Source organism: Lissotriton helveticus, chromosome 2_2 (genome assembly GCF_964261635.1).
Source record: "Lissotriton helveticus chromosome 2_2, aLisHel1.1, whole genome shotgun sequence".
NCBI classification, from domain to species: Eukaryota; Metazoa; Chordata; class Amphibia; order Caudata; family Salamandridae; genus Lissotriton; species Lissotriton helveticus.
Window position 1 is genome coordinate 493,256,434 of NC_136060.1, and position 25,652 is coordinate 493,282,085.

The window sequence follows — 25,652 nt, forward strand, 5'->3', positions numbered from 1 at the left end:
ACGTGGAGAGAGACAGAGAAGTGACTGTGTGACTCTCCCACGTGGAGAGAGACAGAGAAGTGACTGTGTGACTCTCCCACGTGGAGAGAGACGGAGAAGGGACTGCATGACTCTCCCACATGGAGAGAGATGGAGAAGGGACTGTGTGACTCTCCTGCATGGAGAGAGATGGAGAAGTGACTGTGTGACTCTCCTGCATGGGGAGAGACAAAGTGACTGTGTGACTCTCCTACGTGGAGAGAGACAGAGAAGTGACTGTGTGACTCTCCCGCGTGGAGAGAGACAGAGAAGTGACTGTGTGACTCTCCCACGTGGCGAGAGATGGAGAAGTGACTGTGTGACTCTCCCACGTGAAGAGAGATGGAGAAGTGACTGTGTGACTCTCCTGCATGGAGAGAGACGAAGTGACTGTGTGACTCTCCTACGTGGAGAGAGACAGAGAAGTGACTGTGTGACTCTCCCACGTGGAGAGAGACAGAGAATTGACTGTGTGACTCTCCCACGTGGAGAGAGACAGAGAAGTGACTGTGTGACTCTCCCACGTGGAGAGAGACGGAGAAGGGACTGCATGACTCTCCCACATGGAGAGAGATGGAGAAGGGACTGTGTGACTCTCCCACGTAGAGAGAGATGGAGAAGGGACTGCGGGACTCTCCCACATGGAGAGAGATGGAGAAGGGACTGCGTGACTCTCCCACGTGAAGAGAGATGGAGAAGTGACTGTGTGACTCTCCCACGTGGAGAGAGACAGAGAAGTGGCTGTGTTACTCTCCCACGCGGAGAGAGACGGAGAAGGGACTGCGTGACTCTCCCACATGGAGAGAGATGGAGAAGGGACTGCGTGACTCTCCCACGTGGAGAGAGATGGAGAAGGGACTACGTGACTCTCCCACTTGGAGAGAGATGGAGAAGGGACTGCGTGACTCTCCCACTTGGAGAGAGATGGAGAAGGGACTGTGTGACTTTCCCACGTGAAGAGAGATGGAGAAGTGACTGTGTGACTCTCCTGCATGGAGAGAGACGGAGAAGTGACTGTGTGACTCTCCCACGTGAAGAGAGATGGAGAAGTGACTGTGTGACTCTCCCACGTGAAGAGAGATGGAGAAGTGACTGTGTGACTCTCCTGCATGGAGAGAGATGGAGAAGGGACTGCGTGACTCTCCCATGTGGAGAGATATGGAGAAGTGACTGTGTGACTCTCCTTCATGGAGAGAGATGGAGAAGGGACTGCGTGACTCTCCCATGTGGAGAGATACGGAGAAGTGACTGTGTGACTCTCCTGCATGGAGAGAGATGGAGAAGGGACTGCGTGACTCTCCCATGTGGAGAGATACGGAGAAGTGACTGTGTGACTCTCCCACGTGGAGAAATATGGAGAAGTGACTGTGTGACTCTCCTGCATGGAGAGAGATGGAGAAGGGACTGCATGACTCTCCCACGTGGAGAAAGATGGAGAAGGGACTGCGTGACTCTCCCACGTGGAGAGAGATGGAGAAGTGACTGTGTGACTCTCCCACGTGGAGAGAGACGGAGAAAGGACTGCGTGACTCTCCCACAAGGAGAGAGATGGAGAAGGGACTGCGTGACTCTCCCACGTGGAGAGAGATGGAGAAGGGAATGCGTGACTCTCCCACGTGGAGAGAGACAGAGAAGGGACTGTGTGACTCTCCCACGTGAAGAGAGATGGAGAAGTGACTGTGTGACTCTCCCACGTGGAGAGAGACAGAGAAGGGACTGTGTGACTCTCCTGCATGGAGAGAGATGGAGAAGTGACGGTGTGACTCTCCCACGTGAAGAGAGATGGAGAAGTGACTGTGTGACTCTCCCACGTGAAGAGAGATGGAGAAGTGACTGTGTGACTCTCCTGCATGGAGAGAGATGGAGAAGGGACTGCGTGACTCTCCCATGTGGAGAGATACTGAGAAGTGACTGTGTGACTCTCCTGCATGGAGAGAGATGGAGAAAGGACTGCGTGACTCTCCCACGTGAAGAGAGATGGAGAAGGGACTGCATGACTCTCCCACGTGAAGAGAGATGGAGAAGTGACTGTGTGACTCTCCCACGTGAAGAGAGATGGAGAAGGGACTGTGTGACTCTCCCACGTGGAGAGATACGGAGAAGTGACTGTGTGACTCTCCCACGTGGAGAGAGATGGAGAAGGGACTGTGTGACTCTCCCACGTGTAGAGAGATGGAGAAGGGAGTGTGTGACTCTCCCACGTGCAGAGAGATGGAGAAGTGACTGTGTGACTCTCCTGCATGAAGAGAGACGGAGAAGTGACTGTGTGACTCTCCCACGTGAAGAGAGAAGGAGAAGTGACTGTGTGACTCTCCCACGTGGAGAGAGATGGAGAAGGGACTGTGTGACTCTCCCACGTGCAGAGAGATGGAGAAGTGACTGTGTGACTCTCCCACGTGGAGAGAGATGGAGAAGTGACTGTGTGACTCTCCCACGTGAAGAGAGATGGAAAAGGGAATGTGTGACTCTCCCACATGGAGAGAGACGGAGAAGTGACTGCGTGACTTTCCCACGTGAAGAGAGACGGAGAAGTGACTGTGTGACTCTCCCACGTGAAGAGAGATGGAGAAGTGACTGTGTGACTCTCCCGCATGGAGAGAGACGGAGAAGTGACTGCGTGACTCTCCCACGTGAAGAGAGATGGAGAAGTGACAGCGTGACTCTCCCACGTGAAGAGAGATTGAGAAGTTACTGCGTGACTCTCCTGCATGGAGAGAGATGGAGAAGGGACTGCGTGACTCTCCCATGTGGAGAAATATGGAGAAGTGACTGTGTGACTCTCCTTCATGGAGAGAGATGGAGAAGGGACTGCGTGACTCTCCCATGTGGAGAGATACGGAGAAGTGACTGTGTGACTTTCCCACGTGAAGAGAGATGGAGAAGTGACTGTGTGACTCTCCTGCATGGAGAGAGACGGAGAAGTGACTGTGTGACTCTCCCACGTGAAGAGAGATGGAGAAGTGACTGTGTGACTCTCCCACGTGAAGAGAGATGGAGAAGTGACTGTGTGACTCTCCTGCATGGAGAGAGATGGAGAAGGGACTGCGTGACTCTCCCATGTGGAGAGATATGGAGAAGTGACTGTGTGACTCTCCTTCATGGAGAGAGATGGAGAAGGGACTGCGTGACTCTCCCATGTGGAGAGATACGGAGAAGTGACTGTGTGACTCTCCTGCATGGAGAGAGATGGAGAAGGGACTGCGTGACTCTCCCACGTGGAGAGATACGGAGAAGTGACTGTGTGACTCTCCCACGTGGAGAAATATGGAGAAGTGACTGTGTGACTCTCCTGCATGGAGAGAGATGGAGAAGGGACTGCATGACTCTCCCACGTGGAGAAAGATGGAGAAGGGACTGCGTGACTCTCCCACGTGGAGAGAGATGGAGAAGTGACTGTGTGACTCTCCCACGTGGAGAGAGACGGAGAAAGGACTGCGTGACTCTCCCACAAGGAGAGAGATGGAGAAGGGACTGCGTGACTCTCCCACGTGGAGAGAGATGGAGAAGGGAATGCGTGACTCTCCCACGTGGAGAGAGACAGAGAAGGGACTGTGTGACTCTCCCACGTGAAGAGAGATGGAGAAGTGACTGTGTGACTCTCCCACGTGGAGAGAGACAGAGAAGGGACTGTGTGACTCTCCTGCATGGAGAAAGATGGAGAAGTGACGGTGTGACTCTCCCACGTGAAGAGAGATGGAGAAGTGACTGTGTGACTCTCCCACGTGAAGAGAGATGGAGAAGTGACTGTGTGACTCTCCTGCATGGAGAGAGATGGAGAAGGGACTGCGTGACTCTCCCATGTGGAGAGATACTGAGAAGTGACTGTGTGACTCTCCTGCATGGAGAGAGATGGAGAAAGGACTGCGTGACTCTCCCACGTGAAGAGAGATGGAGAAGGGACTGCATGACTCTCCCACGTGAAGAGAGATGGAGAAGTGACTGTGTGACTCTCCCACGTGAAGAGAGATGGAGAAGGGACTGTGTGACTCTCCCACGTGGAGAGATACGGAGAAGTGACTGTGTGACTCTCCCACGTGGAGAGAGATGGAGAAGGGACTGTGTGACTCTCCCACGTGTAGAGAGATGGAGAAGGGAGTGTGTGACTCTCCCACGTGCAGAGAGATGGAGAAGTGACTGTGTGACTCTCCTGCATGAAGAGAGACGGAGAAGTGACCGTGTGACTCTCCCACGTGAAGAGAGAAGGAGAAGTGACTGTGTGACTCTCCCACGTGGAGAGAGATGGAGAAGGGACTGTGTGACTCTCCCACGTGCAGAGAGATGGAGAAGTGACTGTGTGACTCTCCCACGTGGAGAGAGATGGAGAAGTGACTGTGTGACTCTCCCACGTGAAGAGAGATGGAAAAGGGAATGTGTGACTCTCCCACATGGAGAGAGACGGAGAAGTGACTGCGTGACTCTCCCACGTGAAGAGAGACGGAGAAGTGACTGTGTGACTCTCCCACGTGAAGAGAGATGGAGAAGTGACTGTGTGACTCTCCCGCATGGAGAGAGACGGAGAAGTGACTGCGTGACTCTCCCACGTGAAGAGAGATGGAGAAGTGACAGCGTGACTCTCCCACGTGAAGAGAGATTGAGAAGTTACTGCGTGACTCTCCCACGTGAAGAGAGAAGGAGAAGTGACTGCGTGAGAGAGACAGAGAAGTGACTGTGTGACTCTCCCACGTGAAGAGAGATTGAGAAGTGACTGTGTGACTCTCCCACGTGAAGAGAGACGGAGAAGTGACTGCATGACTCTCCCACGTGAAGAGAGATTGAGAAGTGACTGTGGGACTCTCCCGCGTGAAGAGAGACGGAGAAGTGACTGCGTGACTCTCCCACGTGAAGAGAGATTGAGAAGTGACTGTGTGACTCTCCCACATGGAGAGAGACGGAGAAGGGACTGTGTGACTCTCCCACGTGAAGAGAGACGGAGAAGTGACTGCGTGACTCTCCCACGTGAAGAGAGATGGAGAAGTGACTGCGTGACTCTCCCACGTGAAGAGAGATTGAGAAGTGACTGTGTGACTCTCCCGCGTGAAGAGAGACGGAGAAGTGACTGCGTGACTCTCCCACGTGAAGAGAGACGGAGAAGTGACTGCGTGACTCTCCCACGTGAAGAGAGATGGAGAAGTGACTGCGTGACTCTCCCACGTGAAGAGAGACGGAGAAGTGACTGTGTGACTCTCACACATGAAGAGAGATTGAGAAGTGACTGTGTGACTCTCCCACATGGAGAGAGACGGAGAAGTGACTGTGTGACTCTCCCACGTGAAGAGAGATTGAGAAGTGACTGTGTGACTCTCCCACATGGAGAGAGACGGAGAAGTGACTGCGTGACTCTCCCACGTGAAGAGAGACGGAGAAGTGACTGTGTGACTCTCCCACGTGAAGAGAGATTGAGAAGTGACTGTGTGACTCTCCCACATGGAGAGAGACGGAGAAGTGACTGTGTGACTCTCCCACGTGAAGAGAGATTGAGAAGTGACTGTGTGACTCTCCCACATGGAGAGAGACGGAGAAGTGACTGCGTGACTCTCCCACGTGAAGAGAGACGGAGAAGTGACTGTGTGACTCTCCCACGTGAAGAGAGATTGAGAAGTGACTGTGTGACTCTCCCACATGGAGAGAGACGGAGAAGTGACTGTGTGACTCTCCCACGTGAAGAGAGATTGAGAAGTGACTGTGTGACTCTCCCACATGGAGAGAGACGGAGAAGTGACTGTGTGACTCTCCCACATGGAGAGAGACGGAGAAGAGACTGCGTGACTCTCGCAGTCAAAGAGAGACGGAGAAGTGACTGTCAGACTCTCCCGAGTGGGTAGAGATTGGGTGCTAACATTCTAAAGCAGTGTTCTATGGAATCAGAATGGACAACCACTGATAAGAAATTAATATAGTATGGATATTGCAAATATAACACATGACTGTGATGTTTCCACGCGGATAGCAACGCTGACCTCCCTGTGTGACTCTCCTATGGGAGGGAGGGGGAATGGCGTGCAGGGCAGCACAAGGCCTTTGACCTGAGTGCGCCAGACGCATCCGAGGCGACACCCGACGAGTCGCGCTTCGTGACAGTGAAAGCCGCCCTGGCTCGGATCCAGGAGCCTCTGATGGCGCTCGCGCTGATGGCTTCAGGAAAAGCCTCTGAAGAAGAGAGTTCAAACCTGTCACCTGCTGCGAAGGGAATTGAAGAGACAGGGAGAGCGGGGAAGATAAGAGCAGACAAGCGGGGAGAGGAAAGGAGGGCTGGAGACAGAAAGGAGGGAGGCCAGGTGATGAAGGAGAAGATGAGGAAACAAAAGAAGCAAGCAGAGAGGAGACAAGACATGAGGGGGGGGGGGGGGGATGAAACAAAAGAAGCAGAGAGGAGACAGGACATGTGGGCAGAGAAGGGGGGGGAGAAAAAAATAAAAGAAGTAGAGAGGAAGGGTAGAAAAAGCAAAGAATGGAAAGCCGACACTACAAACGCAGGAGAAAATCAAGGACAACGGAAGGGAGAAGAAAGCATGATGCAAAAGATGAAGGGAATGACATGAAAACAATGAAAGGAAGGAAGGAGTGAAGAAAGAGCCGGGGGTAGAGCTGGGAGTAAAGGTAAGAAAAAGCAAGGTAAAGAAGAAAGTGGGAAAAGGAAGAAAGTGAGAAAGGAAGGAAGAGAGACATTGAAAAAGTAAAGAAAATGCAGAAAGTCGTTGGAAAGGCAATAAATAAAGATGAAAATTAAGTAAAATGGGGATGGGAGGAAAAACAACACAGATGCAAGAGAGAAATAAGAGAAGAGGGGAATGAAGAAATGAAGGGCGAGGGGATGAAAGAGGAAGCAAGGAAGAAAGAAAGAGATTGAGGAAGTTAAGAGGCGAGGAAGAAATGGGGAAGGGTTGAACCCGGAAGGAATTGGATAAATTAAAGATGGGGCAGAGGAGATAAAGAGGTCAGTTTAAGAGAAGGGCTCAAAAATGAAATGAAAGGAAAAGGGAAGAAGAAGGGAGGACTACAAAAAAGAAGAAACAAAGGAAGAGGAGAAACAAAAAACAGAAAAAAAGATAAGAATTAAAAAAGGAAGAAAGAGGAGACGAAGACTTACTAATTCATTTTTTACAATAGAGCACTAGAGAAGTGCACCTCCGCAGAGAGAATTAGTAAGTAGTCCTGTATGGCTTTAACATCTGCCTTTAACATCTGCCTTCTCTCAAAGGCACCCCAGGGGCACCTCCGCAGACGTCATCATTAAAGGTTTTCAGCACTCTGGACAGCTCTTGAGCTAAATCCAATGCTGAACGCCCTTAGGATAATGCTGACCCTGTGTTTCCTCTCAGAGGTTTCCCTGAACAGGGCTTGGGGCGGTACCCCCTCCGGTCCACGAACTGCTTAACATGGTTCCTGCCTCCAAGCTTCTTTCGATTATAACTTTTTGATCGTTAGCTCAAAAGACTTAAGACTACCAATGTTGTTAATAATACATGTACTACCATTTTATACTGCTGTACGTTGAGTTACTTTGTTTTACCTGCCAACCCTGGTTGGGCGTTGATGTTTATTAGGTGTGTAATTGTATAATCAACATTATAAGCCCCTCCCATGAGCTAAGCCTTGGCTTCTCACCCAAGTGACTTAGGGGCATATTTACAAGGGCATTATCTCCGCTTTTTTGGCTTAAAAAGCCAAAAAAAGCGGAGATAAAACCATCAGCCTATTTACAAGAGTGTGCTAACATGCATAATCGCACATTAGCACCATTTTTCCCTACGCCTCCCTTTGCATCTCTAATGAGATGCAAAGTGGGCGTCACTGGGCGTACCCTGGATGGACAACCTTACAAATATCGCTGATGTTCGCATCGCAATATTTACAAGGCTGCCCCAGCATTTTAGCACACGTTCGTTTTTGGAGAAAACTAACGTCTGCTAAAATGCAGACTTACCTATCCCTAAGATTGGGTTGGATTATGCTGATACGACCCTGTGGGTCGTATCAGCAAGGTTATCGCCTGCAAAATGTCGATAGCCTCGCTATCTCTGGAATTTTTATCGCCCTGGAGTAACGCGTTGTTAATAACGCGCTACCAGGGCGATAAATTCCAGAGATAGCCTGCGATAATAAAATTATCGCTAAGCACAGCCAGCGATAATTATCGCTGCCCGTTGATAATTTGCCCCATAGAGAGTCACAGCAGCTCTAGAGGGCCAGCCTTTGATCTTAGGCCAATTAAAACCATCCTGAGCAGTAGGGAGCACGTGCTGTCCCACCTTTTACAATCCTTCAAGGCTTTGGGTAAAACCTAACATCATCACCTGAAAAAGGCAGGACTTCTGGGAAAGCACAAAACTCAGCAAAAGCGAGTGTTATCGTGTTTATGTTACGTATCGAGATGTGTTTGCAGATTTACACCCATATCTGGGTGTGTAAAATAGGAATTGGTGAGAAAATCCAAAGAGCTGCATCCAATCAGGTACACTTTCTGACTGATGTCACGTGGCAAGGGACAGATGTTCCCAGCATGCACCTCTGTATCTTAGTCCAAGCTATTGCTCAAATATGAATTTACCTTGAAAAAACAAAAGACAAGAGCCATTTGGCAAAACAGGAACAGTTGGTTTAATTAAACACTTCATACAGACAGTTACAAAAGTGGGTCTGAAGGAACTGACTCACAGTACAAAAATCTGAGCATGGTTTTATTTCTTTGGGTATCGCAAAGTGTTTCCATTGATCCATGTTTGGTAAAAGAATGTGAGCCTTGTCTTTGAAGTCATAAATTAGGCCCCTGATAACAAATACAGGTGAGCCTCGACCTTGCGAGGGCACAATTGGCGCCAGTGGGTAATGTATCTAGATATCTGGTATGAGGGGCACACGATCACTGCATGTACTCGGTGTGCTGTGTCTTGATTTCCTGTATTTATTTATTTATTTATTTATCTGCTTGTAGCGCGCCTGAATCAGCCCCGAAGGGGTATCTCCGCGCGTAGCTTCTGTGTGAGTCGAATGCTTATTGAGGGGGAAGGCAGAGTGAGGGACAAAATGAGTTAATCTTGGGTAAATAGGAATGTTTTTAATTTTTTCCTAAAAGAGAGTAGATTAGAGATGTGTCTCAGTTGTGGTGGGAGAGAGTTCCACAGCAGGGGGCCTTTGAAAGAGGGTGCTCGGCCACCTTGTCTCGCTCTGGTGACTTTAGGTACATGCATCAACATGGTGTTGCTGGAGCGCAAAGCACGTCCAGGAGAGTAGAGAGCAAAAATGTCTTTTAAGTATTTAGGACCGGACCCATAGATGCATTTATGCATTATGCAGCAAAGTTTGAAATTGACCCGTTGTTGCACTGGAAGCCAGTGAAGGTGGGAAAGGAGGGGGCATGACGAGGTACGGGGGGGGCATTCAAGATGAGTCTAGCAGTGGTGTTCTGTACCACCTGCAGTCTGCCTAGTTGTTCTTGATTAGCGGAGATGAGTAGACCATTGCAATAGTCTATCCGCCCGAGTACTAGTGCCTGTACCAGCGTTTTCCTGTGTATGTCTGGCAGGAAGGGGAAAATGCGCCGTAAGAGACCAATTATTCGGAAACATGTTCCCGTAACTTGACTGACATGGTCTTTTAAAATCAGTGTTTGGTCTAGGCGTACTCCCAAGTTTTTGATGGTCTGTTTGGGCGCAGGAACAGGTCCTAGCTCAAGTGGCCACCAATCCGGAGACCAAAGCAGGGTGGCCCCTCCAAACAACATGACTTCGGTTTTAGTCACGTTGCATTGGAGGAAGTTCTGGGCCATCCAACCTGCCACGGCTCTCATGCCATTTTGAAAGGATTGCATGACTGCAGGTGTAATAGTTTGGAAGGGAAATAACAGCTGAGTGTATGTCCCTAACTTCATGTGGCATCTGACCTTGTGGTGATTTGGGGAATTATTGCACCGTTCCAGTCATATGTGCTTTATTTGGTCCAATCTCCCTGGACCATTGTTGTGTTGCTGCACTTATCTGAGGAATTGACCTGAGTTTCCTGTTCACACCTTTGCCTGTCGGCTATGTGCCACCCTACCTGTGTCCTGTCAATCAGTAACCTCAGGCCTAGGTCTCAACGCCTGCCTGACCACATAATTCTGAATTGGGGTTAATGGAGAGTTCATGACGGGTTAAATTGGTAAAGAGATGCGATGTTGTACTTACATATGAGCGTACTATTATAGGCATTGGCACCAATATTTTCAATCTTAATATTCCCCTCTCTAGTTGAATTTTCAACTACATTATCTAACCCGCACATCATGACAGCCACATTATTAGGGACTTCTTGTTTTTCTGTTTTGACTATTGCTCTTTTCCTAGTTACTTTCATTCTACCCAATTTGAGGACTGTGTCTTTACAACAGGAAATTCCAATTGCAGGTAACTTCACAAAAACAATAGCAATCAACAAATGGGCAGCAATAATGTGCACATTTCGGACAGCCACCGGTGGAGCTAGGAAAACCAATTTGAAAACTAATCCTGCTCAGGGGCATCTCCCTTCTCAGGCATGTCACTTTGTAAGCTGTGCAGTGCTTGGATGGCAAGAGTCAGAGTCCCGTTGTCTATGTCATGTCATGGAATAAACGTACAGCAGGATGCACCTATCTTGGCACACACCCCTCCCTCCATTGCGGGCATTACCTTCAACACATATCGATGTTGTCCATCACCATGTGGTGGATGGCTGTCAGTTCTTCCTTGATCGAATTGAGGCTGAGCTCAGCGCTGTTCATTATGATGGGCATTTCTCACCCGGTTATCTGCAACCAGCGGGTGTTCGCGTTTGTTTGTAAGGTGAAGAAGGGTATGGACCCTCCCGCAGATACTTTTGCATTAGAGAACCGTCTGAATTCTTCCGGAATGTCCTTGTATTGAGTCCAGCCAAAATAATCACCAGTTCTTTTTTCACAAGCCTGATGCAGCAGAGATGTCTTTCTTTCTTAGCTAGTGTTGATAGAACTGCAACAGTTCTTTTCCAGGAATGACCAGGGTCGGGGTGTGTATGGTGACCAGGGAGCAGAGGCCATGCCATCCAGGGATGGGCTGAGTGTAAGCAAACTCGCCACATTCTCAGAAAGTATCCATCAGCGTGGAGGTACCCCACTGCATGTCCGGAAGGTTCAGGATTGCACTGCATTTTTCATTCGTGCCCAGTGGAATTGTTCCTTTACCTCTGAAACACAAGGAATACAGTGTAAGTTTCTATACAATTTGGGGTTGTCCCTTTCCTTCTAGCCATGAATATCCACCCACCTCGGTATACCAGATTTCCTGACAAGGGATATCCAAGCCGTTGTTGAACCCTCCCTTACAAGCCTCAGTTCCATTCATATAATTGAGGCGAATGGCTGGAACTTCATGTCTGGGGTCAATTTTTTATTAAAGGAGACTGCCCCAAATACGCTAAGCGCCACCATACGACCTCAGATGAAAGTGGGGCAGACCTGTTCATGCCCTGGTTTGGTGGCTTTGCTACCTCTAAGAATCACTTATCTGGAAAGTATCAGGGCCAAACAGTAGCCGCCCTTATGGTGCCCATCCTGTGCATCCTATCTAGCTCAGTTTGAATGTCGCTAGGCTCGGTGAAAAGGTACAGTTTTGTTTGTTTGGTCTTCTATCAGGTCAGAGTCACTACTACTCTGGGGGTTGTATTTTAGCCCAAATCCTACATATGTGTAGGCGTAGAGGACATTTTGCTTTTTCGGTGGCCACCTTTTGGGATAAGTAAAGTCTGTCTGTGCCTACTGAATGTGGTATCAGCTAACAGATGTAGCATGACCTGGCTCTTGTTTTGGAGCCCACGGTGGTCATGTGCTGATACCAGGTGTTGTGTAAGAGGGTGCTGGGCAGGGCATGTGGAGTACTAGTGTTGGGTTTGGTGTAATTATAAGTGATATGGGAAAGGTCCCTACGCAAGCGCAGTGATAGCTTCGGGGTGAACTCTATCCGACTAGACAGTTCTTTGGGGATGAATGGATGCGGCCACACCCATAATAAACAGAGTGCACATAGAAGTGCAACAATACCTAACGTATTGAGCATTGCAGGTTGTGGGATGAATCCAAGGGAGGTATTTGTAGTCCTCTAATGATTGGCGGCTTATTGGCTTAACATGCTTGAAGCAAACATTTTTAAAGTAAAGTTCATAGTTTATCAATGTGCACACAGTAGCTCTCGTTGGGGTGTTGATGTGACCCCTGAAAAGGTGGTGCACTTGGATATCCGATTGTCAACCTGTTGAATAAGAGCTACATTCATTGGTTATCGACTTTGTTGTTGGCGGTTTATTTCGTTTTGTGTTATTTAAAGTTTTTTGTCCTGTTGGGTGTAGGTTTTTTCATGGCACTTATGCACTATCTCTCAAGATTTAGAGAAGGGTGGAAACCATCCTTTGGTGGCTCTTCCATTGATTGTTTTCTTAGAAACAATGGTCAGGCTGTCCAAGTTGTTAAACAGAGAGGAGCTGTAATGTTCTACTGGGGAGTAGACATTCAAAGTGTTCTTGTTTCAGAAGATTTAGGGCCTCATTTATGAGGAAGTCACACAGTGCAGCGTAACTAGTCACCTTGCTGCAATGAACTGCATGAAATGAAGAGTGGCATTATTGTCCCGTAATTAAGGCAATACGGCACATTCTTGTCCTTTCCCTAGTGTCTGCGCCCTTTTGGCAGCCTAGGGCCAATGCAGGTAGGGAAACATCCTTTACAACGGAACTTTTACAACGCAGTGCTTTTACAACGCAGGTCTTACAACGAAAACCATTACAACGCATTGCGCTGGGGGGCGCTCTAGGATAGGGAATAGATTTAATTTACTATCCAACACTTTCCCTAGTGTCCACGGGGACTGGAGTTGGAATAGTAAATTAAACTATTCACTATCCAGCACCCCAAAGCGCTATGCGTTGTAAAGGTTTGCGTTGTAAAAACTGCGTTGTAACAGCATGCTTGGTAAAAGCATGCGTTGTAACGTCATACATTCATGCAGGTAACTTGCATCGTGGTACAACGGTGCCTGATTTTCATGCAGAATTGTTTTTGCGCAGGAAGGGGCACCTTCCGGTACAAAACCGATCCTTGGAGGAATATTCCTCTTTCTCTGTGTGCTGCAGCGCACCTAGAAAGAGGAAGAAATGATGATAAATAGAGATATTTCTCCTTGTTACGCCTCCCCTGGGAAGGTGTACGTTTTTTGGTGCATCCAGAGGTTTAAAAGTTCTTGTAAATCTAGGGATGCATCAAAATCCATGGGAGGTGCATGGGAACACCCACGCAACGCCCATTGAACACCTACCCAGGGCAGAGTAACAGAACGCATCGACTTGCGCAGCGTTGCACTACCTCGGATTTTTTAAGCTACTCAGAGTTGCGCAAACTGGGTTTGTGTGACTTTATCAATCTGACTTAGAGGTTTGTGTCTGGCATGTACCAGGTTGCGTGATGCAAACATGACGCAACCCTCTCGTAAATGAGGTCCTTGGAGAGGTAATAAAAGGAGCTTCGGTCACGCCAAGGAATATTCTTCATCTTCCAGCTACATCGACACTCGGGTTACGGTCAGGCTGCTGTTTACAGATGTTCGTGGAGAACAGTGCACTGGAACGACTTGACCAATCTCCATGCCTGGGGTCATCTAGCATTTTACAAGTGCAGGATTTGCTATATGAAGACCCTAGACATCTCCTTTTTGATGTGTTTGTGATTGTCGTGATAGGTAATTTCAGGAGTGTGGAGAAGGCAAGTCCTGTAGCATCCATAGTACCTTGCTCACGCAGGCACGGTTCACCCGGGAGTAGGAGGTCGTTGTTGGTGTTGAGGTGTTTCGGTTCCTTATTGCCCCACAAGGTTATAGTCTTCATTGAATGGAAACACTGGGTGGCAAGTATTCTTCTAATGGTGTCGTGATGCGCGTCATGCTGTGTGCAGGGATCACTTCACTGTCTGTGGGGTAGTGTCATCATTTGACACTACATCTTTTGGACATGATTAGACTAGGTTTTTTGAGATCTATGAACATATTGGAGATGATGTGGAGGTCTTTTTCCTCCACTGTGACTTTGCTGTTGTCTTAGATTGTGATAAACACCTAAAATGTTTGGCCTACGTATCTATCGTGACATGGGACATACATTACCATGAGGAATGGAGTAAACTTTGATAACTGTGAAAACATGAGTTCTGCAGGAGGTCCGTATTGTAGGGTTTTCAGAGCAGCAGTTGACTGTTTACATGTATGTCAGCAATGAAAGAGGTTAAGCACGCGAGCGAGGGTTTATGAACTTTTTGCAATAGAACGAAATTTCAAATTGCAGATGTCAGATGTGCATTGTAATATATTTGATAGATGCAGACTTAACCCCGCTGGGTTTCAGAGTGTTGTACATAGAGTTATAATTTCACAGTCGGGCATATAGGGTTCTGTTTACAGTGTACAGTAGTTTACAGTAGAGCATATAGGGTTCTGTTTACAGTGTACCGTATACTTTACAGTAGAGCATATAGGGTTCTGTTTACAGTGTACAGTATACTTTACATTAAAGCATATAGGATTTCAGTTTACAGTGTACAGTACAGTTTACAGTGGAGTATACAGGGTTCTGTTTACAGTGTACAGTATACTTTACAACAGAGCATATAAGGTACTGTTTACAATGTACAGTACTTTACAGCAGAGCATATAGGGTTCTGTTTACAGTGTACAGTATACTTTACATTAAAGCATATAGGATTTCAGTTTACAGTGTACAGTACAGCTTACAGTGGAGTATACAGGGTTCTGTTTACAGTGTACAGTATACTTTACAACAGAGCATATAAGGTACTGTTTACAATGTACAGTACTTTACAGCAAAGCATATATGGTTCTTTTTACAGTGTACAGTACTTTACAGCAGAGCATATAGGGGTCAGTTTACAGTGTACAGTATACTTTACAGTAGAGCATATAGGGTTCTGTTCACAGTGAACAGTATACTTTACATTAGAGCATATAGGATTTCTGTTTACAGTGTACAGTACAGTTTACAGTGGAGTATATTGGGTTCTGTTTACAGTGTATAGTATACTTTACAACAGAGCATATAAGGTTCTGTTTACAGTGTACAGTACTTTACAGCAGAGCATATAGGGTTCTGTTTACAGTGTACAGTACTTTACAGCAGAGCATTTAGAGTTCTGTTTACAGTGTACAGTATACTTTACAGTAGAGCATATAAGGTTCTGTTCACAGTGAACAGTATACTTTCCATTACAACATATAGGGTTTCTGTTTACAGTGTACAGTACAGTGTACAGTAGAGCATATAGGGTTTCTGTTTAGAGTGTACTATACAGTTTACAGTAGAGCATATAGGATTTCTGTTAACAGTGTACAGTACAGTTTACAGTAGAGCATATAGGGTTTCTGTTTAGAGTGTACAATACAGTTTACAGTAGAGCATATAGGGTTTCTGTTCACAATGTACAGTACAGTTTACGGTATAGCATATACGGTTCTGTTTACAGTATACTTTACAGTAGAGCATATAGGATTTCTGTTTACAGTGTGTACAGTATAGTTTACAGTAGAGCATATAGGATTTCTATTTACAGTGTACTGTACAGTTTACGGTAGAGCATATAGGATTTCTGTTTACAGTGTACAGTACCGTTTATGGTGGAGCATATAGGATTTCTGTTTACATTGTACAGTACAGTTTACAGTGGAGCATATAGGATTTCTGTTTACATTGTACAGTACCATTTACAGTGGAGCATATAGGATTTCTGTTTACATTGTACAGTACCGTTTACAGTGGAGCATATAGGATTTCTGTTTACATTGTACAGTACTGTTTACAGTGGAGCATATAGGATTTCTGTTTACAGTGTACAGTACAGTTTACAGTAGCGCATATAGGATTTCTGTTTACAGTGTACAGTACCGTTTACGGTGGAGCATATAGGATTTCTGTTTACAGTGTACAGTACAATTTACAGTGGAGCATATAGGATTTCTGTTTACATTGTACAGTACCGTTTACAGTGGAGCATATAGGATTTCTGTTTACATTGTACAGTACCGTTTACAGTGGAGTATATAGGTTTTCTGTTTACAGTGTACAGTACAGTTTACAGTAGCGCATATAGGATTTCTGTTTACAGTGTACAGTACCGTTTACGGTGGAGCATATAGGATTTCTGTTTACAGTGTACAGTACCGTTTACGGTGGAGCATATAGGATTTCTGTTTACAGTGTACAGTGCCATTCACAGTAGAACATATAGGATCTCTGTTTACAGTTTACAGTGCAGGTTACAGAACAACCACTCATTGTGTAAAACATTTTTATTACATTTACTCGCCATAACCAGCTGGGGTACATTTAAGTCAAGGCACAATAGGACTTCACTTGACATTTCAGTTTTTCTTTTTAGCAACATCTTCCATTTCAATTTGAAGTGTGACGCCTGGGCTGTATTTTTCTGTCGAGCAGGTATTTTTAGTGTGAGTTTTGATTAATTGACATTCTGAAAAGGACAAAGCGGCTTTGGGCTGAATAAGAAAGATGTAGGCGCGCATCAGATGTTTCTTTATGGTTTACAGTGCTATATCACTTTATTCCCAAAGATGATCTCAGTTTACAGTAAGGTTTGCCGTATATCACCCCATCCCCATAACATTTTCATTCATTTATTCAGCGCCATAATCCGTCGCGGGTTCTGCGTTTAGACAAGCGGTGTATTTTACAGTACATCTTTGCGTTTACCTTGACATTTCAAATTATCTTGTGAGCGGCACCATCAATTTTCATTTATAGGTTGACATCAAGAGATTGTGTCTCTTTCAAGGACACTTTTCCTGTATAAACTCCGCATCATCGACTTTAGGATGGGGGCCTTGTGGTCTTGAAAATGTAAAATAGGCAGCTGCAGACAAAGTAGGGAAGACACCACCAGGGGTCTGGACTGTTCATTTGCAGGGGGTATTTCCATATTTTTGGAAGATGGTGAAGTAGAAAATAATTATTTATTTATTTATTTATTTAAGTTTCTTATATCGCGCCAGAATCGACCCCAATGGGGTATCTCCGCGCTTTGCACGCCGGGATGGTAAGGTTTGTACCTCTGTAGATGAGCTATGGGCCATTATTCTTCCAGGAACAAGGTTGTTTTAAGCGTTTTCCTGAAGGATATGTGATTGGTGTTTTGTCTGAGACCAAGGGGCAGTTTATTCCACAAGGTTGGCCCTATAAGAGAGAGGGCTAGGCCACCTTGCCTGGTCTTCTTGGGTCTATTGGGGTGACTTCTGTGGTAAAGCCACAAGACGCGTTGACAAGGGCTGGTAGGATCCCCTCGTTGATTAAAAGTGGACGGAGGCCCCCAGATAACAGCGTATTGGGCTAAAATCATGAGAACACTGTCACGGGTGGCGGGGGAGTCGGTTGCCCCGGAGCCGAAAATGCTGCCTGCTAAACATATGGGAGGCGAACGATCTTACCCACCCTGCCCAGGATTGGGAGATGCTGGGTGTAATGTATGCCAAACGAAATATAGCCAAATATTGTGGGTCCGTAGAGGTACCGACGCTTACAGAGAGAGTGGTGTAGAGAGAGTGGTGTACTTGCACCGTGGATGCCCCCGGACATGGGACAACATTTGGGGTGCCTGGAACGAATACTGAGGTTATTTATGTGATCCACCAATGCTAGATGGGGAGAGTGAATCTGACTAAGGGGTGGGGGGGAGGGGAGGGGTTCCAGAGATGTATCAAACGGAGATGAAATTACTTCTTCACTATTATCTAAAATGCTCTGCAATACCCAATGTATGTACCATTTAACTGTCATATGCCCGGCTAATGTTCTCAATAAAAACATTAAAAAAAAAAGTGGACGTAGGAATGGAACCAGCTCCTGACATGGAGAGGAGGGGCAGAAACCCCTGTCCTCACAGGGCCATGTCCTCCTCCTGTCTCTGGGTTCCTGGATCCCAAACCCAGCTCCTTCCAGCACAGAAGGATGGTACCCTCTCGAGGCTCAGACATGACACATCCCTGACTTTTGGGAATGTTCTCAGAAGGATCTGGGCAAGGTTTTCTTGTACACGAAGCGCGACAGGCAGGAGTCGGCTTCAGTCTCTTCGTCTCCTGTAGCCTCGTGACACTTACATATTTTATTCAGATGCTCAGAGGGATGTAGGGGAAGGGCTTTGAAGGGTAAATGCTTTATTCTGAGCCAGTGTCTGGCTTTGAAGGGCAGCCAGAGTAGGGTCTGGTCAGGATGTACAGCCGTTTTTACTGGGGTGAAGCAAATCTTTCACAGACTGGAAAGGAGGTAACATCCATGTAAATGTAATGTAAATGTAGTAGTACTTGTATAGCGCACGAATCGACCCCATGAGGGTATCTCGGCGCTTGTACGCATACCGCTGTGGAACCCTTCCTGGCTTTTCCCTGTGAAGTGCCCACTCCTGGGCACCCCCAAGGTGAAGCCAGGCATCCCAGCGCTGTTGGCGCCATTGTGGAGATTAAGCAAGCTATTGCCCAGAGTTGCAGAGTGGGACTCATGATTAGAATAGGCACCGAGGCGAGAATTATCAGGTCCGAGGAAATTGAGCCCGAGACCCGCCGAGGCGGGAATTGAACCCTGGTCCCGGGCCAGACCTCTGCATCAGGGTCTGCCACTCTAACCATTGAGCCACACTTCTCCAGGTGATCCATAGTCACACCTGGTGGCCAAAGCTTGGAATTACCTTCCCTCCTTGCTCCAGGAATTCAGTAAACTACCGGCTGAACAGAGCACCACAAAGCAGACAGCCACTTTTGCACCTTGAGACCCTCGTAGGAAATTTACAGCGCTTTATAAATGACTGATTGATTGGTAGTCTAAGCAGGAGATGTCTAAAACTTGAACTGCTGCTTTGGGTCCTTCTGGGAGAGGATGTGTCTTGTCCTCTTTTTGCAGGTGAGTTCTTGCTGATCTTGCAGTGATCTGGTCTCGAGAGGGCCAGTGGTGTCGCGCTCTGGATTCAGTGACGTGTATTCAGGAGGGCGTCTCCTCTTCAGCGCGTCCAGTTGGCGGTCCACTCTCTAGACATCTGTCGTTACCTGCAGTGTGACCAGCTGCTTGTCCCTCATAATGCCCGGGCCCTTTTCACCTTGGCTGGGGTGCTGCAGAGCACACTAGGCTGGGATATGGGATTGCATTTATTGTTGATAAAGTTGGAGAACCTCTGGCTTGGCTCCCTTGAGCCTTTCTCAGTTTCCTTCCTCCAATGAGGGATATGCGTGGAGAAGTGTGGCTCAATGGTTAGTGCGGCAGACCTTGATGCAGAGGTCTGGCCCGGGACCAGGGTTCAATACCCGCCTCGGCGGCTCTTGGAGACAATCTCCCCGGACCTGATAATTCTCACCTCGGTGCCTAGTCTAATCATGGGTCCCACTCTTCGACTCTGGGCAATAGCTTGCTTAATCTCCACACTGGCCCTAACAACGCTAGGATGCCTGGCTTCACCTTGGGGGTGCCCAGGAGTGGACATTTCACAGGAAAGCCAGGACGGGTTCCACAGCGGTATGAATACAGCGCTACGAGACCTCAGGGTAGAAGGCGCTATATAAATACAAACACATTTACATTTACATTTACATATGCTCCAAGCAGCGAAGATGCTGCATTTGTTATCCTGGCCACATGCAATCCGAGCAGGCCCTGCGTGTCATCAACATGTTCATGGGAATGTATGTTGCATTGCTCAGTGCTTGCATGTGAGCATTGAATATTAGACTCGAAGAGGGATAGGTGCCCGTGAAAGTGTGCATGTAAGCCCAGAAGTGCTTGATGGTGCTACCCCAAATTTAACATGAAGACTTTGTTTTGTGAAGAGACTGAATTAACTTAGGAACCTGTCTGGATAACCCTAAACAATGTCAGGACCTCATTTGCAAGATTTTAGCATAGCGCAGCACCGCCAGCCGTCTTGCTGCGCTGCCCTACGTCAAAAGAAAAGGGCAGGATATGACGCATTCCTCTCTTCCACTGCGCTGGCACACAATTGGCTGCCGTGCGCCAACGCGAGCACCCTTGCACCATAGTGCAAGGTGTCAACGTTGTGAGAATGATTGTTTTGTGCAGGAAGAAACAACTTCTGACACAAAAACAATGGAGGCGACTTCCTCCTTCAATAGGTGCTGCTGGATGCAGCAAACATAGAAAGAGGAATAAATGAGGGCAAAAAAATTATTTCTCCTCCTTGCGCCTCCCCAACCTCTCCATTGGGAAGCGCAGGCTTTTGACGCATTCCAGGTTTACACAACACTGGGAATCTGGGAATATGCAGGAACCTTAAAAAATCACCGTGATTAAGGAGAAGTGGAATGACCCCTCTGTACTCCACCGCACTGAGAGGCGGGAAAAGGAAAAAATCTTGTTTTTAAATAACCACCGACCCCTCTAGTAGTGTCATGCTTCATCATTGGCTCACCCTGACCCCTAAAGGTCAGGGGGGTTCGACCGCATTCCGGGGAGCTCTTTTCAGCAGTCTTGATTTTTTGGGGTGTTTTTAAGATTTAATAAAAAACCCTCATTCACCCCAAAGTATCCCTTTATTAGTGGGGTGAGTGGGAACACTTAAAAATATACGGGAAGGGGTAAGCAGGATGTTGTGGTCCTATGACCTTAATTTAAAAATAGCAACATGTTTCTGCCCTACCCTGCCTATACCGGTCCTGGCATTCTTCAGGGCTGTACTAGAAAGAAACCGCACTCGCCCAGTGTTTTGCCCTTGTAAGATTAGTGTGGTTGAATTGTATACGCAATGACCAATAACGTGAATTATTCCTGTCTTTCTGTGACATACGTGGGTGGATTGCAAAGCAAGATGAGGATGAAAAAACTCTGTGGCCACCATAGCAGAATTATAGGTCAGTACTAAACAGTAATGATGTCTGTGGACAGAAAAAGTAATTCAGAGGTGGAATTTAGAAAGATTTCTCTCCAAGAACTTCAGAAATGTGTATTGATAAAATAAAACTTAATATAGAGATGTATTGGTTCACCTATGGAAAAGGACAGCTTACCTTGCATACGTGGTTCTCCCTAGCGCGCTACACACTAAGAGCCAGTATATACATTTATAAATGCATACATGTCATATGTGGCGGGATATGTTTCCACATGTGCATCTCTTCTCACCAAGAAACCCTTTCTTCCTGCCTGACCTGTTCTGTCCCGAGATCATCTGCAGCGTACCCCAAGGATCCTCCCTCAACCCGACACTGTTTAACATTTACATGGCCACGCTCGCACACCTCGCCCGACAGCACGACCTCAACATAATCTCCTACGCCGACGACACTCAACTGATCCTCTCCCTCACCAAGGACCCCAACACCGCCAAAGCCAACCTCCACGAAGGAATGAAGGCCGTCGCCAACTGGATGAAGATCAGCCGTCTGAAACTGAACTTGGACAAGATGGAGGTACGCATCCTCTGCTCCAACCCTTCAGCCTGGGACGACTCCTGGTGGCCAACGGCACTGGGGGCAGCCCCGACCCCCACCGACCAGGCACGCTACCTGGGAATCATCCTCGACTCAACGCTCTCAATGACCAAGCAAGTCAACGCCGTCTCCTCCTCCTGCTTCAACACCCTCCGCATGCTCCGCAAGATCTACAGATGGATCCCGACAGATACAAGAAAGACAGTCACCCAGGTCCTTGTCAGCAGCAGACTCGACTACGGAAACGCCCTCTACGCGGGAGCCCCGACCAAGCTCATCAATTGACTACAACGCATCCAAAGCGTCTCGGCACGACTGATCCTTGACGTACCACGACACAGCCACATCACCCCCCACCTAAGAAACCTGCACTGGCTCCCCGTCAACAAGAGGATATCCTTCAAGCTCCTCACCCACGCACACAAGGCACTCCACAAGACCGGCCTAGCCTACCTCAACAGACGGTTCTCCTTCTACATCCCCAACCGCCAGCTACGCTCCGCCGGCCTCGCACTCGCCACCGTCCCACGCATCCGAAGAACAACCACTGGCGGGAGAGCCTTCTCCCACCTCGCCGCCAAGACCTGGAACACCCTCCCTCTGAGCCTACGCCAGACCCAAGACCTGCAGACCTTCAGGAGTATACTCAAGACCTGGCTGTTCCATCAGTAGCGGACCCCCCTCCCCAGCGCCTTGACACCCTCGCGGGTATGTAGTGCGCTTAACAAATGACTGATTGATTGATTGATTGCTGTTGTGTTTGGATCTGCTGGCCTCAGCCCAGATAAACACCCACAGCTGCTGAAAGTGCAGTCCATGTCCAGCAGCGCCTCTCTGCCCCTGAGTCTGACACATTCCTTCCTGTAACTCTCAAGTCTGGGGTAGTTTGATTTTCTTCTGCTTAAGAATGACCCCTTCTGAGTACATTTTCTTGTTGAAAATGCCCCATCTTTTACGTTTTCAGTTGGTTTTCATGCGTTTCCCCCGAGCAGTTTTTGATATATCGAGGTCCGTTGGTAAATGTTGCTGTGATCTTTATTTTTGATGGGTGCCACCACTTATCTTCAGTAGTAACAGGAGTCACTCCCTCTTTAAAAGACGTGAGTGAGGACGCGGTATGGAAGTTCAGCCTTCCCAGGGTCTGTCTAAAACCGAAGGGGCGGCTTCTTTAATATAGCGCTAACGGCACCAGTGCGCAGCGAGGCGCTGATGAATGCGCTGGGGCCACCCTTGTGTTCCTAAGTCCTTGTATCCCCCCTCCCCCACATGCCTTGTGACATGCGCATTGTTCACTTTCACTGAGGGGTGTCCAAGGCTAGTCCAGGAGGGCCAGATCTACACTGGATATTCAAGGCACACCATAGGACAGATTTATGTACAGTGAATGAACACCCGTGGCGCACCTCTGGAGGAGTGATGTCATAAGCCTCCCCCTCCACTGGTATACGTAGTTGTTGAGGGTGGGGTCGCGGGATATGGCGATGCTGTGCAGCCTGCTAGAGAGTTCTCAGCTTTTTGAAGGTATATTAATTCAAATCACTTCTCTTATTCTTCACTCTATTTTGCTCTGTGTTCTCAACCCCTGTCTCTCTCTCTCTCTCTCTCTCTCTCTCTTGCAGACAGTTCCTTCGCGCCATCAACCAGTTTGCAGAGACCCTGACGGAGCTGTTCCTGAGCAGCAACAGCTTTGAGCTCCAGGTGAGGAGGGCTGGAGTCTGTGATGGTTTGAGGGTGGAGTCAGGGAGGGTTCAAGCATACGTCATCCCTTGTACCCAGGTGAGGAGTGCTGGAGTCTGTGATGGTTCGAGGGTGGTGGGAGGGAGGGTTCCAGCATACGTCATCCCTTGCACCCAGGTGAGGAGTGCTGGAGTCTGTGATGGTGCGGGGGTGGTGGGAGGGAGGGCTCAAGCATTCTCCATGCCAGGAGAGATGAAAGTAGATGCACTGCAAAGCATACCACAGTCCGCATGCAGAAGTAACAGAGATTTAGAAAATTGACCTCCTTTGTAAATAGGATCATAAGAAGAAAGTGTGACATCTCCAGCCTCCCCCAGCCAGTGACGCACACTCTTCAGGGGCGGGGGACCTTTCTGCCCTAACAGTACCATTAGACGCAGACACCCCAGCCTCCCTCCCAGGCAGTGATGGCATCTCTCCAGGGGCGGGGCCTTTCTGCCCCAACGGTACCATTAGATGCAGACACCACCAGCCTCCCTCCCAGGCAGTGATGGCATCTCTCCAGGGGCGGGGGGCCTTTCTGCCCCAACGGTACCATTAGATGCAGTCATTCCTAGCCTTCCTCCCAGCGGATGTCACACACCCTTCAAGGGCGGAGACCCTTTCCGCCCAAACAGTATCTTTACACGCAGACACCCCCCCCCCCAGCCTCCCTCCCTGGCAGTGATGGCATCTCTCCGGGGGCGAGGGGCCTTACTGCCCCAAGAGTACCATGAGATGCAGACACCACCAGCCTCCCTCCCAGGCAGTGATGGCATCTCTCCAGGGGCGGGGGGCCTTTCTGCCCCAACAGTACCATTAGACGCAGACACCACCAGCCTCCCTCCCAGGCAGTGATGGCATCTCTCCAGGGGCGAGGGGCCTTTCTGCCCCAACGGTACCATTAGATGCAGACACCACCAGTCTCCCTCCCAGGCAGTGATGGCATCTCTCCAGGGGCGGGGGGCCTTTCTGCCCCAACGGTTCCATTAGATGCAGTCATTCCTAGCCTCCCTCCTAGCGGATGTTGCACACCCTTCAAGGGCGGAGACCCTTTTCACCCAAACAGTATCTTTACACACAGACACACACCCCCCCCCAGCCTCCCTCCCAGGCAATGATGGCATCTCTCCAGGGGCGAGGGGCCATTCTGCCCCAACAGTACCATTAGACGCAGACACCACCAGCCTCCCTCCCCGGCAGTGATGGCATCTCTCCAGGGGCGAGTGGCCTTTCTGCCCCAACGGTACCATTAGATGCAGACACCACCAGTCTCCCTCCCAGGCAGTGATGGCATCTCTCCAGGGGCGAGGGGCCTTTCTGCCCCAATGGTACCATTAGATGCAGACACCACCAGCCTCCCTCCCAGGCAGTGATGGCATCTCTCCAGGGGCGGGGGGCCTTTCTGCCCCAACGGTACCATTAGATGCAGTCATTCCTAGCCTCCCTCCCAGCGGATGTTGCACACCCTTCAAGGGCGGAGACCCTTTCCGTCCAAACAGTATCTTTACACGCAGACACCCCCCCCAGCCTCCCTCCCAGGCAGTGATGGCATCTCTCCAGGGGCGAGGGGCCTTTCTGCCCCAACGGTACCATTAGATGCAGACACCACCAGCCTCCCTCCCAGGCAGTGATGGCATCTCTCCAGGGGCGAGGGGCCTTTCTGCCCCAACGGTACCATTAGATGCGGACACCACCAGCCTCCCTCCCAGGCAGTGATGGCATCTCTCCAGGGGCGGGGGGCCTTTCTGCCCCAACGGTACCATTAGACGCAAACACCACCAGCCTCCCTCCCAGGCAGTGATGGCATCTCTCCAGGGGCGGGGGGCCTTTCTGCCCCAACAGTAACATTACACGCAGACCCCCCTAGCCTCCCTCCCAGGCAGTGATGGCATCTCTCCAGGGGCGAGGGGCCTTTCTGCCCCAACGGTACCATTAGACGCAGACACCACCAGCATCCCTCCCAGGCAGTAATGGCATCTCTCCAGGGGCGGGGGCCTTTCTGCCCCAACAGTACCATTAGACGCAGACACCACCAGCCTCCCTCCCAGGCAGTGATGGCATCTCTCCAGGGGCGGGGGCCTTTCTGCCCCAGCGGTATCATTTCGGGCAGACATTCCAGCATCCGTCCCAGCTGGTGATGGTCGCCAGAAAGGAAACAATTAAAGAGAAGGCTCTATTTAAAAAAATTAAATGAAAAAAAATGAAATCAAGAGCTGGAGAGAGAGATGAATGATGGGCCGACACTGAGCACAGAGGCTGGTCGCCCCGGCTCATTAACTTTATAATTATTAGCCACATAAATACCATCCCTTCAGATACACAAATTAAGAGTGCTGCCGACGCCGCTCTGGTAGGTTCATCATGTGCTTAATTAAGACACAGTGTCAACAAATGACACAGAGACAAGCAGATGTTTTTACTTTCATCGTTCAA

The 25,652-nt window shown here is 48.7% G+C and overlaps 1 protein-coding gene across 1 annotated transcript in view; it reads left to right on the forward strand.

The window, feature by feature from the left end:
- Nucleotides 1–25,652, forward strand: part of LOC144821564 (dedicator of cytokinesis protein 2-like) — a 3,201,295-nt gene that overhangs the window by 2,870,963 nt on the left and 304,680 nt on the right. The window contains exon 31 of the mRNA XM_078678750.1: nucleotides 23,120–23,198. Coding sequence (XP_078534876.1) covers nucleotides 23,120–23,198 — 79 coding nt within the window. The remainder of the gene's footprint in view (nucleotides 1–23,119; nucleotides 23,199–25,652) is intronic.